This window comes from Bos indicus, chromosome 8, assembly GCF_029378745.1.
Source record: "Bos indicus isolate NIAB-ARS_2022 breed Sahiwal x Tharparkar chromosome 8, NIAB-ARS_B.indTharparkar_mat_pri_1.0, whole genome shotgun sequence".
In the NCBI taxonomy this organism is placed as follows: domain Eukaryota; kingdom Metazoa; phylum Chordata; class Mammalia; order Artiodactyla; family Bovidae; genus Bos; species Bos indicus.
In genome coordinates, this window is record NC_091767.1 from 11,359,654 (window position 1) to 11,374,671 (window position 15,018).

The 15,018-nt window shown below is 41.3% G+C and overlaps 3 protein-coding genes across 4 annotated transcripts in view; 2 read left to right on the forward strand and 1 right to left on the reverse strand.

The window, feature by feature from the left end:
• Window positions 1-105: 105 nt before the first annotated feature.
• On the reverse strand, window positions 106-821 carry SMIM27 (small integral membrane protein 27). The gene is made up of 2 exons (XM_070794432.1): window positions 642-821; window positions 106-316 (listed from the first exon to the last, which is right to left on the reverse strand). Exons 1-2 carry the CDS (start codon window positions 684-686, stop codon window positions 194-196), a joined length of 168 nt encoding a protein of 55 aa, XP_070650533.1. The 5' UTR covers window positions 687-821; the 3' UTR covers window positions 106-193.
• TOPORS (TOP1 binding arginine/serine rich protein, E3 ubiquitin ligase) lies at window positions 316-11,395 on the forward strand. 2 transcript variants are annotated; one of them, XM_019965849.2, is made up of 3 exons: window positions 316-687; window positions 2,329-2,523; window positions 7,856-11,395. In XM_019965849.2, exons 1-3 carry the CDS (start codon window positions 685-687, stop codon window positions 10,769-10,771), a joined length of 3,114 nt encoding a protein of 1,037 aa, XP_019821408.1. In that variant the 5' UTR covers window positions 316-684; the 3' UTR covers window positions 10,772-11,395. The 2 variants fall into 2 exon arrangements, with proteins under 2 accessions (XP_019821408.1, XP_019821407.1); XM_019965848.2 differs by lacking the exon at window positions 316-687 and adding an exon at window positions 881-1,029.
• The window catches only part of RIGI (RNA sensor RIG-I), an 81,072-nt gene continuing 68,445 nt past the window's right edge, over window positions 2,392-15,018 (forward strand). Inside the window, exon 1 of the mRNA XM_019965850.2 lies at window positions 2,392-2,523. The gene's annotated coding sequence lies outside the window, so the exon portion shown is untranslated. The remainder of the gene's footprint in view (window positions 2,524-15,018) is intronic.

Consider the following 15,018-nt stretch of genomic DNA (forward strand, 5'->3'; position numbering starts at 1 on the left):
TGTGCTTTGTTATATGAAAACCTAAAAAAGACAAACCTCTTGGTATATGAAAAATCGAGAATTAATGGTTACTATAACGGACGGTATACAAAAGTGAATTTGGAATCATTGTATTAAAGATTTTACTTCAAATCGAGACATGTACCAGACAGAGGTAAAGAACTGTATATGCATGAAGTCAAATCCAGAGGAATTACAAATTTTCGTTCATCCCGAAGATTTTGTCTGGGTATTCCTTGCTTAGTTGTCGTCGTGCAGCTACAGTTGATGCATAGATGACGTATCCCCAGGAGAGCAATACGACCGCGAGGAGCAACTAGGAAATGCAAGAGTAGGCGTAAAAACAACCTGTGAGTGGCACGTCCTCCCGGCCCCCATCAGGTTGCCGTGCACGTTGCTAAGGTGGGGATTTTAGTGACAAACTCGAATACATGTAGTTCCGGAAGCGAGTTCACCCAGTAGCCCTTACGTAAGAAGCGGAAGACCGTGTCCTCCAGGAAGAGGCGGAGTCGAGGTTAGGGAGTGAAAGGCTTAATTCAAGAATGGATTTTAGAGTTTCTGGGCGCTGAAGATATAGGGGATCTTCCACCCGCGGGCCTCGAGCGTAGAGCCCGTGGAGGCCCGCCGAGCCCAGGACCTACCGCGGAATAAATCCGGTCTAGGGTGCGGCGACTCACTGGCTTCATGGTAAGGCGGTGGCGGTGGTCCGCGAGCACGGGCGGAAGCCGCAGGCCCTACAGTAACCTCCGGGGCGGTGGCTGCCGGGCGGCGGCAGCCATCTTTCAGCCGGGCGCCAGCGCCCGCCCACTCGCCTCCACGGGCGTTTCCCATCAGCCTGGCCGGCCTCTTCCGCCCGGAGTTGGGGGCGGGGGCGGTGTCACGTGTCCGGGGGCCTATCCCGCCTTTAGGGGAGGAAGTGAGAGAAACGAGAAAATAACGTTGGAAATGGGTTTATTTTGCCGCTGTGAGGGACAGGCTTGACTCGTCAACCGGTCTTTCAGTTGTAGAGCAGTATTAATGCGAGATAAGGTACCGTCATGTGCATTTAAAAGTTTATTTGGAAAAATAATCCACGGTTTAAGTATTACGCCGACGTCTAGCACTGAAAGAATGTTTCTAACCGGATCTGTTACCACGGTATAGGTAGTTCGTGTATTCACCTTTTAGAGTACAACCTGCTTTTTATAACTGATGAGTAGTTGTGGGACTCCCTGTTACTGGAGCTTTTCTTAAAAGTTTTTGAGAATGCAGTGGCTTGATATCAGCTACTTTTAAGAAGAAATAACGTGGCACGAATTACCCGGCATAATGTAGCTGCCAATTAGCAAGTGCTCATCGAGCATTTGTATGCTTAGAACTGTAGCACGATCAAATACCAAGCCAAAGGATGGGGTTTGGCACGCGGGCCGTTGTATCAAGTTCAGCTCTAGAATGTTCGGGATGCTTACATTTGAAGTGAAGAATGGGACAACGGGACCGCGTTAGGCTCCAGACGTTTTGTTTCTGTAATCTCAGCTATCACCTAAACAGGGTTTTAATGCATATTTCGGAGAGCGGGTAAGGAAAAGACGTTATCTGTTTCGGGAAGATTTCAATTCCCACTGATTTTACGTCAGATGATAGTTCATCCGGACTGGAGTTGATCTCTCAAGATTGATTTGGGATTCCATTGGAATCCTGGTGGTGGTTCTTAACTTATCAGCCGAAGTCCATTTCCTTCCGGATAACTTGGTTCCTTTATCGAACACCATAGATAGTTTGAGGAACTTCTCGCAGAATTTGGCAAGGTTTAAATGAGACCACAACCCTTGTGGCTCGGCTGGTAAAGAATCCGCCTGCAATGCGGGAGACCTGGGTTCGATCCTTGGGTTGGGAAGATCCGCTGGAGAAGGGGAAGGCTGCCCACTCCAGTATTCTGGCCTGAGGAATTCCCTGGACTGTATAGTCCATGGGGTCTCGCAGAGTCCGACACGACTGAGTGACTTTAACTTTCAAATGAGACCAAGCTAGTTATTGTGTCTTCCGGGTAAGTTAGAAGCGAACTTTAAGATAGTTTGTAATCCCCTGGTATTTATTCGAGTTGACGGTACGTTAGCGATTTCGTCCTCAGGGGGTCACGTCGCTCTGCTTCCGGGAGCGGAGGCAAGTGGGGGAAGGGCTGGGCTCAGGCCGAGAGCGCTAAGGCCCGCCCTCAGCGCCGGCGTCCTGTACCGCGCATGCGTCACGCGGACGGGTGCTGTGTTTTGACGCGCTGGGGGCCGGGAAGTGGGTTTTGGTTTCTGCCCCCGCCCCCTGTCTGCCATTGGTGATGAGCGCTTTACGTCACAGGGGTCGCAGCAACCGCCGGGGTCTCCGCTGTCTCGCGAGGAGGGTGAAGCGCCCCGGCCTACTCCCGCTCCGGAGGGCCGGCGGAGAAGTCGTAGAGTTCGCCTTCGTGGATCCTGCCGTCACCGACCCAGCCTTCTGGGCCGCCGCGAACTGGCCACGAGCGCTCCAGTCCGGCCTGCGCCGGCATCCTCTGAGGTGAGTGAGGTCGGGAACAATGGGGCGCGGGGGTCGGCAGGGGGCCGGGAGAGCAGGAGCTCCAGCCTGCAGCGAGGCCCAAGGGCGAGAGAGCTGCGGTCCGGGCCTGAGGCGCCGCGGTCAGCCGGCGGGCCAGGCTCCGGGCGAGCGGCTTCTGCGGAGCACCTGTGGATCCGTGCCGGTGGGCGGGGGAGAGCTGCTTTCCGAGAGGCGCTCCCGAAAGCGCGAGCCCAGCCGCGTACTGGAAGGCGCTCGGTCTCTGGGTGGGGGGGTTGGTGGGGGGAACCTGACACAAAGCACGAAACGTTCGAGTCTTGAGTCGTGGCATCGCTGCTGCCAGAGTTGTGACCTTGGATGGCCCCCTAATCTCTGAGCATGTCTGTAAAATGGGAGTAACAGTGTTGGAGTTCGTTGTGATTATGTAATGCACGGGGTGCCTACCTTAGATCCTGGCAGGTGGCAGTTCTCAACCAAAGGAAGCGACTGTCTCTGTAACTCTTGTAGTTGTCTGTTACACCCCTTGAGCCTGTGACTTCATCCGTCGACTCAGTGCATCTCTCTTCACGGGCTACTTTGTTAGACTGGAAGGGGGCAGTACTGAGAGGAGGCAAATAGTGCTTTGCGAGGAAAAGTGAATAGAATTTTTGGTAGGTAATTTTGAAGTTAATTGAAGATAAATGCAGAAAGCGTTACCGAAGATTTAAGTTAATAACGGTGAGAGTTGGGGGTTTTGTTTGCTTTTAGTCTCTGGCTTTGAAAGCTATACAGTCAGCCAAAGCAGTCATGCTTACCTGGAAAGAGCGGCTTTAGAGGGTAATGGTTCCCAAGCAGTTCCTTTTATTGCTGGAACTGGAATTAAATTTCACTGGGTCTGGTCAGTGTTTAAATTTTTTAGGGTCTGGTTAATTGATCGTTTAAATTCTGTTTGATTTCTTGGTATTGATTAGATTGCAGTGCAGAGAGGGACACGGTTTCTTTAAGGTCACAAGAGATAAGGGCCCAGATTGTTTATAATAGTTGGGACTGTTTAGTTGATCCACCTGTGAACCCTTTTTAGCCATTTTTCTTAGATATAATAAATACGATAATGATACTAATATGAGGATCATTCGCTTGTCATCCTCCTGGGCATTTATAATCAGTTATGGGTGATGGAAATTACAGAAATTAATTTTATCTTCACATAACATGAGATACCTATTAAATTCTTACTCCCCACCAAGCACTATGCCAAGGGTTTATGTGGAATCTCTCTCTTCACACAACCACTTTTCAGGTGGATACTGTTACTTAACACATTTTAGAATTGAGAAAAATGTAAGGTTTTGAGAAATTGACTTTTCTGCAGATCACACCCCTAATAAGTGTTTTGATTCTCAGCCCTGACTTTGCGTTAGAATTAACATCACTCCATGAAAACATCACTCTGTCAAATTTTTTAAATGTGAGGTGTTTTTTAATGTCCAGTCTAAGGTCTAATTTAGATTTCCAGCCTCCCGACTCTTTTTATCAGCCTCCACCTGTCACCCCCTCCCCTCAATTCTGAAGATGATACATTTTATTTAGAATTTGGGAGGCAGTTAAGGGGAAGGGTTCAGAAGAACTGATTAATCTTCTCTTCATGGGGAAATTAATTTGAAGTCCTAATTCCTAGAGTACTAGGATAGAGAAACTTTTATCATAGGGTGCTTCTAGAATCTGAAGCACTAAATCTGTCATCAGGTCTGCCTTTGCTGCCTAACCCAGAATTCTTCCAGCAAAACAAATCTTTTTTTTTTTTTTTTTTTTAATATATATTTGTTTGGCTGTGCTGGATCTTAGTTGCATTTGGGATATAGTTGGCTGGTTTGGTATTGAACCCAGGCCCCTGACTCATTGGGAGCGCAGAGTCTTAGCCCCTGGACCACCAGAGAAGTCCCCCAGACCTTCAAATCTGTCATCTTGCTGTCTCTGTTTTATGCCTTAATTTGTATTTTTGAAACAGCTTTGTTGAGATATAATTTGTATTTCATCGATAAAGTTCACTTCTTTAAAATTTATAATACAGTGGTTTTTAATGTGTTTATGGAGTATATTTCTGCAGTTATAATTGAACATTTTCATCATCCTAGAAAGAAACCTTGATAATCCCTACCCAGGCTTCCCCTACACACACCCAGCAATCACTAGTCTGCTGTTGCTGCTGCTAAGTCGCTTCAGTCGTGTCCGACTCTGTGCGACCCCATAGACGGTAGTCCACCAAGGCTCCACCGTCCCTGAGATTCTCCAGGCAAGAACACTGGAGTGCGTTGCCATTTCCTTCTCCAGTGCGTGAAAGTGAAAGTGCCCAGTCGTGTCTGAATCTTAGTGACCCCATGGACTGCAGCCCACCAGGCTCCTCCGTCCATGGGATTTTCCAGGCAAGAGTACTGGAGTGGGGTGCCATTGCCTTCTCCGAATCACTAGTCTAATTTCTGTCAATTCTCCTGTTCTGTACATTTCATATAAAATAGCATATAATGTGATATTTTGTGATTGATAATGAAAAGATTTGTCCATGTTGCAGCATACATCAGAACTTTGTTCCTTTTTATTGTCAAATATTCCATTACATGGATATACCACATTGTATGAGTATACCACAGGTAGAGGCAGCCTCCACCTGCCAGCACTACCACCCTCCCTTCCACCCCCAATTCTAAATATGATAAATTTTAGAATTCATCTGTTGATGAGCATTTAACACTTTTTAGCTATTAAAACACTTTTTAGCTTCCTAAGTGGCATTAGTGGTAAATGTTGGAGATTTAAGGGATGTGGGTTCTTTCCCTGGGTCAGGAAGATCCCCTGGAGGAGGGCACGGCAACCCACTCTAGTATTCTTGCTTGGAGAATCCCATGGATAGAGGAACCTGGCAGGCTACAGTCCCTTGGGTCACAGAGAGTCAGACAGAACTTAAGCAACTTAGCAACAACGGCTATTCTTTTATAAGTTTTTGTGTGGGCATGTGGTTTTGTTTCTTTTGGATAAATAGATGTGGATTGCTGGGTCATGTGGTAATTCTACTTTATTTGAATTAGCACATATTTTTAGTATTTAGTGGTGATTTCAAAAGAGTAAATCCCTTATGATTTACATTCATTGCCATTGTATGATGTTTCTCATGAATACCATTCTTTATAGCTAAAGAAACTCCTGTGTGGAAATATGAAACAGAACTAAGAATTTTTTCTTTTTACCTACTATACATTAATGTTACTCATCATTCTTTATACACTTGTGCTGAAAGGAGGACTAGAATTCCATCTTAAAAAATTTATAATTAGTGAAATTTTGTTTTATTTGAACTTGAAATTATCTAGTAATTCTCTTTAATAAATTCATTCAGGGTTATAAATCTGTGTGTGACCTGGAAATGTTTAGTAAACACCAAAATTCTGTATTCCAGAAAAACAAATTAAGGTAAACTGTATTACCTAGAAATTCTCCAGTCGTTTTAAAAGTCTAGTGATTTCTTAAATAGAGAGGCAAACTAAAGTCCAGAGTTAATGTGGATTTCTCCAGTTGACAGTTAGTTTTTGGTGAAACCTGGTCATTAGTCCAGATCTGATGCCCTCTCCACTGTTTTCCCTAATGCCCACAGAGTCTCTTAACAGTTTTTATTTTTAAAAGATTTCCCCCCCTGAGTCGGAGAATTTAAAAATATGAGAAGTAGGGGGAAATGCTGAGAAATTTATGTCATATTGTTTTCAGAGTTTAAATACGTTTGCAAAAATGCAGCTAGTATTAATATATTTATAATTCTCTTCTAGTTAAGAACAGTGGTAATTTTTGCATCCCACTGTAGAAGACAGAGGACTGGAGGTATTTGGACCCCCTTGAAGAAACTTGTTCAGCATTAACTGATTTCCTATTAAGATACAGCTCTGAGAAAGCTAAGATGCACTAGATGAGCAAGTTAATTTGAAGTCTGTGGTGAAATACTTACATTCTGCAATCACAGATTTTTGTTGTGGGTTTTATTTGTATTTTGTTAGAGCTAGATATGGCCAGTGAGTCTCTTGTTTAGAAAATTAGTTTTATTATTTGACTAGATAGCAGTTGACTGGTCATGAGACTTCCTGTGATAGAGGAGGTGGAGAAAGATGGATAATAGGCCCAGGAAAACATAGAAGAAGAAACTAACATTTAATATTTATAAAATGATTAGGATAGAAAGCAACTAAACAGGGAACAAGGCCCAGATGTAATGCAACTAGATTTCAGCTCTTGAAAATTCATTTAGTAAGTTATGGGCCAATGTAAACTGATAAATTTCAAGAAAACAACGAATTTTTAAGATTCTAGTGATCCTAGTGAGAATAGATAAGGGGAGGAGGCTGAAAGCATGATTTCAAGATACTTTGTGAGTGACTAGATTAAACAGGAAGGCGAAGAAAAGCTTCTTAGGGATATTGGAAGGAGTCAGTGATGAACTGAATAGTAACAATAATAAGAGTAACTAGTTAACATTTACTTAGCAGTTGCTGTAAGCCAGGGACTGGCCTTGAATGCTTTTACAGTTATTACATTTAATAATCTTCACTAATATCCTTTTTTGTGTTTGAAAAGAATCATCCACAGAACTGTTTGAAATAGGGGAACTTTATGGTATACAAATTTTCTCACTAAAGCTATTTTTAAAGGTACATACATAATACCACAAACAAAACAAGTAGTCCATATTGTCTGGGGTGTATGTATGAAAGATATAAAACCATACATAGAAATAACTGAGAATTGTGATATTTTGGGTTTTTGTTTTCTGGAGAAGGATGGGCTTGGGGGAGGGGCACATAAAGGGACGGTTTAAAAAATCTCAAATAACCATGAGAAAATGTAAGTTGCTAAATCTGAGTGGTGGATATTTGGCTACTTGGTATATTTTCTTTTGCACTTTTTTGTATATATCAAATTTTCCTCAAATTATCTTTTAAAAAGGAATGATGCATAGTATAGAATATTTGAGAGCTTACTATGTACCAGGCACTTTTTCTAAGACCTTTTCCTTTTTTTAAACAGCTTCACAAATCCTGTGAGGTAGGTTCTAGTATTAGTGCTCATCAGATGAAATTGAAGCATAAGGATAATAACTAGTCTATAATCACACTGGTAGTGTGGAACCAGGATATGAACCAGGAAATCTGACTTTAGAGCTTGTGCTTTAAGTACTATATTACTGTGCTACGCTGTCCCTTTATGTTACAGACATGTACTACTTTTCACTGAAGTATGTTTCAGTCATTTGCATTTTTTTCAGATTTAGTCATTTCACTTTTATCAGGTTACTGATGTATTTTTTTCCCTTTTACAGATAATGGCATCAGCCGCTAAGGAATTTAAAATGGACAACTTTTCACCTAAAGCTGGCACTAGCAAATTGCAACAGACAGTACCAGCTGATGCATCTCCCGATTCTAAGTGTCCTATATGCTTGGATAGATTTGATAATGTGTCTTACTTAGATCGCTGTTTACATAAGTTCTGTTTTCGCTGTGTACAGGAGTGGTCAAAAAACAAAGCTGAATGCCCACTGTGTAAGCAGCCCTTTGATTCTATTTTTCATTCTGTGAGGGCAGAAGATGACTTCAAGGAATATGTCCTAAGACCTTCGTACAATGGCTCTTTTGCTACTCCTGAGGTCCGACGATTCCGCTATCGCACAACTATGACAAGGGAACGAAGTGCTTCTGTTCATTCACCTAGTAGTACCGTGAATAGAAGAACAACAACTCCACCAGACAGTGGAGTATTATTTGAAGGGTTAAGCATTTCGGCAAGACCTAGAGATGGTGAAATTCCTCCATTTATGAGACAGATTTCAATAAGAAGGCCAACTACTACAGATGAGAGATCTTTGCGGAAAATTCAAGAACAGGATATCATTAATTTTAGGCGAACTCTCTATCGTGCTGGTGCTCGAGTTAGAAATATTGAAGATGGTGGTCGCTACAGGGACATTTCAGCTGAATTTTTCCGTAGAAATCCAGCTTGCCTTCACAGATTAGTCCCCTGGTTAAAACGTGAACTGACAGTTCTCTTTGGAGCTCACGGATCTTTAGTAAATATCGTCCAGCACATCATCATGAGTAATGTTACTCGCTATGACTTGGAGAGTCAGGCATTTGTGTCTGATTTGAGGCCATTTTTGCTTAATCGGACTGAGCATTTTATACATGAATTTATCAGTTTTGCTCGCTCTCCATTTAATATGGCAGCCTTTGATCAGCATGCTAATTATGATTGCCCTGCTCCTTCATATGAAGAAGGTAGCCATTCTGATTCTTCAGTCATAACAATATCTCCCGATGAAGCTGAGACCCAAGAGCTGGATGTTAATGTAGCCACTGTTAGTCAAGCACCATGGGATGATGAGACTCCAGGACCTTCTTACTCAAGCTCAGAGCAGGTGCATGCTGCCATGTCTTCCCTTTTAAATACTTCTGACAGTTCAGATGAAGAACTTGTAACAGCAAGAGCTACATCTCAGATACAAGGAGTACAGACCAATGAGGACCTAAATAATGACAGTGATTCTTCTTCAGATAACTGTGTCATTGTTGGATTTGTTAAACCACTAGCTGAGAGGACCCCAGAACTTGTTGAACTGTCCTCTGATTCTGAGGTAGAGTTAGGTTCTTATGAGAAAATGGAGACCATGAAGACACAAGAACAAGAGCAGTCTTACAGTTCTGGTGATAGTGATGTTAGTAGATGTTCGTCTCCCCGCTCTGTCGTTGGAAAAGATGAACAAATAAATAAAGGTCGTTGTGATTCTGGTACAAAAATCAACTCAAAGAAGGAAGAGAAACGATCTATATCATTGTCCTCTCTCAGAGACCTGAGCTCATCCCTCAGAGGAGACAGAGTATATTCGCCATATACCCGCAGACACAGAAAGAGGGGAAGATCGAGAAGTTCAGATTCATATTCCCAGAGTAGAAGTGGGCATGATCAGAAGAATCGTAGAAAGCATCATGGGAAGAAAAGAATGAAAGGCAAGCGATCCAGAAGCAGGGAGAGTAGTAGACCTAGAGGTAGAAGAGATAAAAAGAGATCAAGAACCAGAGATAGCAGTTGGTCAAGAAGAAGCCAAACTCTGTCTCTAAGTAGTGAAAGCTCTAGCAGATCAAGATCTCGTAGCAGTGATCATGGTAAAAGAAGATCACGGAGCAGAAATCGAGATCGTTACTACTTGAGAAATAATTATGGCAGCAGGTATAAGTGGGAATATACTTACTATAGTAGAAATAAGGACAGGGATGGCTACGAGTCATCTTACAGGAGGAGGACTCTGTCCAGAGCTCACTATTCCAGACAATCATCAAGTCCAGAACTTAGAATTCAGTCCTTTTCTGAAAGAACAAATGCTCGGAAGAAAAACAATCACAGTGAAAGGAAGTACTACTACTATGAAAGGCATAGATCAAGGAGCCTATCTAGTAATAGATCAAAGACTGCATCTACAGGGCCTGACCGGGTGAGAAATGAAAAGCCTGGTGGGAAACGAAAATACAAAACACGGCATTTGGAGGGTACTAATGATGTTGCTCAACCATGTCATGAATTTGCTTCTAAAGTAAAGGAAGGTCATTATTCAAAATCTTCATCAAAATTGGATGGAGGCTACAAAAATGAGAGTGATAGCTTTTCAGATAGCCGGTCATCAGACAGAGAGACAAAGCACAAGAGGAGAAAAAGGAGGACCCGCAGCCTGAGTGTAGAGATAGTTTATGAAGGGAAAGCTACCGATACAACCAGACACCATAAAAAGAAAAAGAAGAAACATAAGAGGAAGCATAAGAGACACCATGGTGATAATGCTTCACATTCCCCAGTTGTGATTACCATTGACAGTGACAGTGATAAAGACTGTGAAGTAAAGGAGGATATAGAATGTGACCCTAGTGGTCCTCAAGGCCCTCTCCAAAGTGAAGTTTTGGCTCCATTTGAATCTAAAGATGTAGTTACAATAGAAGATGAATTTGGTGTCCTGAGCAAGGAGTGTGATATTACCATACTTAATAACAACTTGAATAATGCCAATAAAACTGTGGATAATATATCACCCCAGGCAGCTTCAATTGGACAAACTCTTGATGTAAGAGAAGAGAGCACTCTGGCCTCTGATTTGGAGAACCAACCCAGTACTGTCTCTTTTCAGACTGAGCCATCAAGGACATCATCATTAATGTCAGTGTCTCTTGGTAGAGACCATGATGTGTCTTAAAACTGCCAAAGCATCTCTTTGAGAATTCTGATGGTATAAAAAGAAGAAAAAAGATCAGTGTCATCTATTGCAGTCTGTTTAGAGATGACACTTGGTGAAAACTCTTTTCCCCCTTAAAAATATTTTGTGATTTTTTTTTTTTTTTGGTGTTAAAAATTTGTAAAAATCATTATTTGTTCAAAAAGTATGTATGTTCCACCCTCAGAGATATGCACTTTTAAGTGAAGAAAATGATATTGCTAGCAGTTTATTTAAAACTTGGGATCCTTTTTAAATAAAAAATAAAAATTTTAGAAGTTATTTCGTAAAGCCATATGGTATTGACATATTTTTAAAGTAGCCAATGAGTATTTTTGAATTTCTTTTTGAGAGTTATTCTGGAAATGTGTTATAAGCTAGAAGAATCCCTTTGGACAGTCTTTATTTTTCTTCTTAAAAATTTATATGATTCAAAACCATTTCTTCAGGTTAAATTGAGGCATTTTAATCTGCACAGCTTATCTTGACATCTGCCAAAAGAAAAATTTAAATATTTCCTTTATATACTTGTTTATCTGGACTGCCAGTAAAGCAAATGTGTATTCAACAAAAGAAAAAAAATAAAACAGTAACACTTTAAAACAATCCATAAATTTTTTTATGCAGTATTTTTTTTAAATCATTTTAGTGGAGCTAAAATCTTGTAAATAGTTAAGGCTATCCTTGTGTTATAAATACTGAATTTCACAGTTTTAATGTGAACTGCATTTAACCTCAAACAGTTTTAATGATTATTTTAGTTTTTTAATCTGATTATGAAGAGTATCTTTCTTGTTTTCTGTCTTCAGCAAAGTGCAGTTACAGCTTACTAAAAACAAAACCCTTCTCTGACTTCTTTTACTTAAATAGTTCTTTTATACAAAAGAGGGCTGTGTTTGTGTTCTTCTGTTTCAGAGGTGATAAAAACTGCTCGATATTGGTAGCCTGATTGATGTAGGATTGATTGCCAATGAACAGTGGAACTTGGATTAGGTCTAAATTTAGGTGTCACTTTGGCTGCAATGTTCGTTCATTGTTCAACAGAAATTAGAATGCCTGCTGTGTGGCACGTTCTGTTTTAGGTTTTTAGAGATTCGGTGACAGAACAAAGCAGGTATGTTCCCTGTCCTCATGGGACATTTATGTATATGTATTTATGAATATTACAGACTATAAGTTCTCTCGAGAGTATAATTTTCTGTAAGAGCGTACAGTGGGGGCCTAATCTTAGGTGGAAGTGATGGTTGAGACAAGTAGCTATTAAGCAGGAGCAGAGTTGTTAGTAAAGGAGATGTACAGAAATCCAGGGGTGAAAAGGAGTCTGGTATATTCCGGGAACTAAAGTCAGGTTTCGTTAAGGGACAAGAGTGTGGGACCAAGCTTTGTAGTCTGTGTTTAGCCTACGGGCAGTAGGAAACTGGTTTAAAGTGACGAAAATCTAAAGTTGATATTGACAATTTTGGTAAGCTCAGACATTGAGAAGTTGTGGGATGATTATAGTTAATCAAGAAATATACTTTGAAATTATGAAATGACTAGTTTTTCTGAAGTATGTAAGAGTGCGGAAAAATGTAAGAGTGCTGTTTTATTGCACATTCTGCTTTGGCATAGTATTTTAATGAAAAAGCTCAAAGCACTAGTGAAAAGCCATCTTCATACATGGCTCCATTACATCATTCTAAGTGTTCCAGCCCCAAATTTCCAAGTCTTTGATTCTTTTTTCTCCTTCAGCCTTCTCATCCAATCAGTAAATCCTGGTTATTAGATATTTTTCTAATATTTCTAATGTGTCTGTACCATCATCCAGTCTAGACAGCCATGATCTCTTCACTTGTGCTACCATAATGGGTCTGCCTGCATCCACTATTTGCCTCCATCGTTTCTTGATATAGCTTTCAAAAGACCTTTACAAACATTTTTTATCCTTTCATTCTACTTAAAATCCTTCAGTAGCTTCCTGTTATTCTTAGGATATTTATTAAAAGGAAACAAAAGTCCAAAATAATATGAATTACAAACACCTGCTTAATTAGAGACTCTAGTCCATCTTCAGCTTTTCTCTCACTTCATTTGTGCCTGGGCCTCACTGACATGCTTTGGGTCTGTGTGCATGGTGCTCCCCACTAATTCACAGCCTTCATGCATAGCATTTTTCTTCTACTGGAAACTAAACTCTGTAGCTAAACTAGGTTAGTGTTAATATGCCCTTCCACTCCATTCCTGTCAATCATTTGCTCTTTAACAACCCTGGATTCCTTTAGAGCATGCATCACTGGTTGCAATTGGTTACTAATGTCCTCTTTCTCACCGCTTCCCTTGTGGCTCAGCTCGTAAAGAATCCACCTGCAGTGCAGGAGACCTGGGTTCGATACCTGGGTTGGGAAAACCCCTGGAGAAGGGAAAGGCTACCCATTCCAGTATTCTGGCTTGGAGAATTCCACGGACTGTATAGTCCATGGGGTTGCCGAGAGTCAGACACGACTGAGTGACTTTGACTTTTTTTCTCTCTCACCAGTCTGAAAGTTCTTTGGCAACTCTGTGTGTTCTGCTGTATTCCTTCTCTTTCACATAAGATATGCTTAAAACCCTTACTGGGTGGAGGTACAGGTGCTAGAGATTTTAAAAATTGCCTGAGACCTGCTTCCATGAAGCTACATAATAAACTTTCAACCAAACATTACATTCACTTAGCTTATTCATCCAAATCTATTGTCAATGAGTCATTTTCTTTTACCTCAGGATTTTAGTTTTTGTGACTTATTTGTGTAAAGGAAATGCAAGCATTTGTGCTTGTACTTATCCTCTGATAAACAGGAAAACTTAACTGCTTCTTAGTCTAAGTAGTTAAATTCAGCCTTAGCTCTTGGGGAAGGTAATCCAAGGGCTTTCCTAACCCATCTAGTCTGTAATAACAAAGGGTGGTGTGTACAAAGGGGAGAGGGTTTATACAAGGCCATTTGATGGCCTCTGCTTATTGGGAATTATTCTTCCATCATGGAGAATAATTTCAGTCCCCTCTAGCATAGGCTGTGGACACTTGAGCTAGCTGGTAATGTGTCTGTGAACTTGGAAAGTTTTTTTCAGAAGGTGCTTTTGGGTGCTGGAAACCACCACCACCCATTGTCCCTACCAGTGATGTCAGGGGATGAGAAATGGGAAGGGGTTCTTCACAGAAAACAGATTTCATCAGTATTCAGAGCATGGATCCATTTCTAACATTAAGCTAAATAGACCTTTGTACTACTGAAATGGTGACTGATTAATTACTATGATAATACAGAGACCAGAATTTGTATAGGTCTGTCTGGTGATTGGTGCCTTTAGGAAAACCCACTTGGGCATCTGAATCATAATCATTATGTAACCTACCCTCAAATGGTTCAGAAAAAAAATATAGTTGGAGAGGAATAATGATAAATTGTGGCAAAATTTAAAAATTGGTGAACGAGGGTGAAATACAGGAATTCTCTGTACCTTTTTTTTTGGTAATTTTTATATAAGGATGAAGTAATTTCAAAACAAAAGTGCCTCCAGGCCTTCAGGGCTGCCTGCATATGAGAATATATTAGTTAACAGCCTTGAATATTTTCCAAAAGGGGGCAAAAATGATAAAGGAAATTAACTATTAAAGCCATTTTCTCTTCAGGAAAATAGAACTCATTAGACCGTTTATAAGGCTAGACCTGTTGAGGATGAGGGTCTTGCCTGAGATACACAGTTAACTACTCTTGGTTCTGTGCTCAGAAGCAAGCTTGTGAGGGTATAAAACCAAAGGAGAGTTTGCTTAATTTTTAAAATTTTGAATGGGAGGGAGACAAGATTTTGGGGAAGGAGCTCCCAGAAGGAAATGCCAGCCCACTCCAGTATTCTTGCCTGGAGAATTCTATGGACACAGGAGCCTGGCAGTTTATAGTCCATGGGGTCGCAGAGGCAAGACACAACTGGGGACGTGCACACATACTCCTAGAATAGGAAGAGTTGAGAATAAAGGAGAGGGACAGCTGGCGAAGCAAAATGGAGAGGGGTGGTTGCAGAGCGGAGGTACATGAGCTAGCAGCAGCAGAAGGAAGTAAAAATGCACAGAGACATTGGTGGGTAGATGGTTATGATGAAGTAGTTCATTACCTAAAGCCTCTCTTCCCCCATGAAGTAGGAAGCAGTGCCATCCTCTGAGAAAGATGGATGGTCAATAGGATTGGGCTTCAGGAGAGGAGTGGAAAAATGCTTTT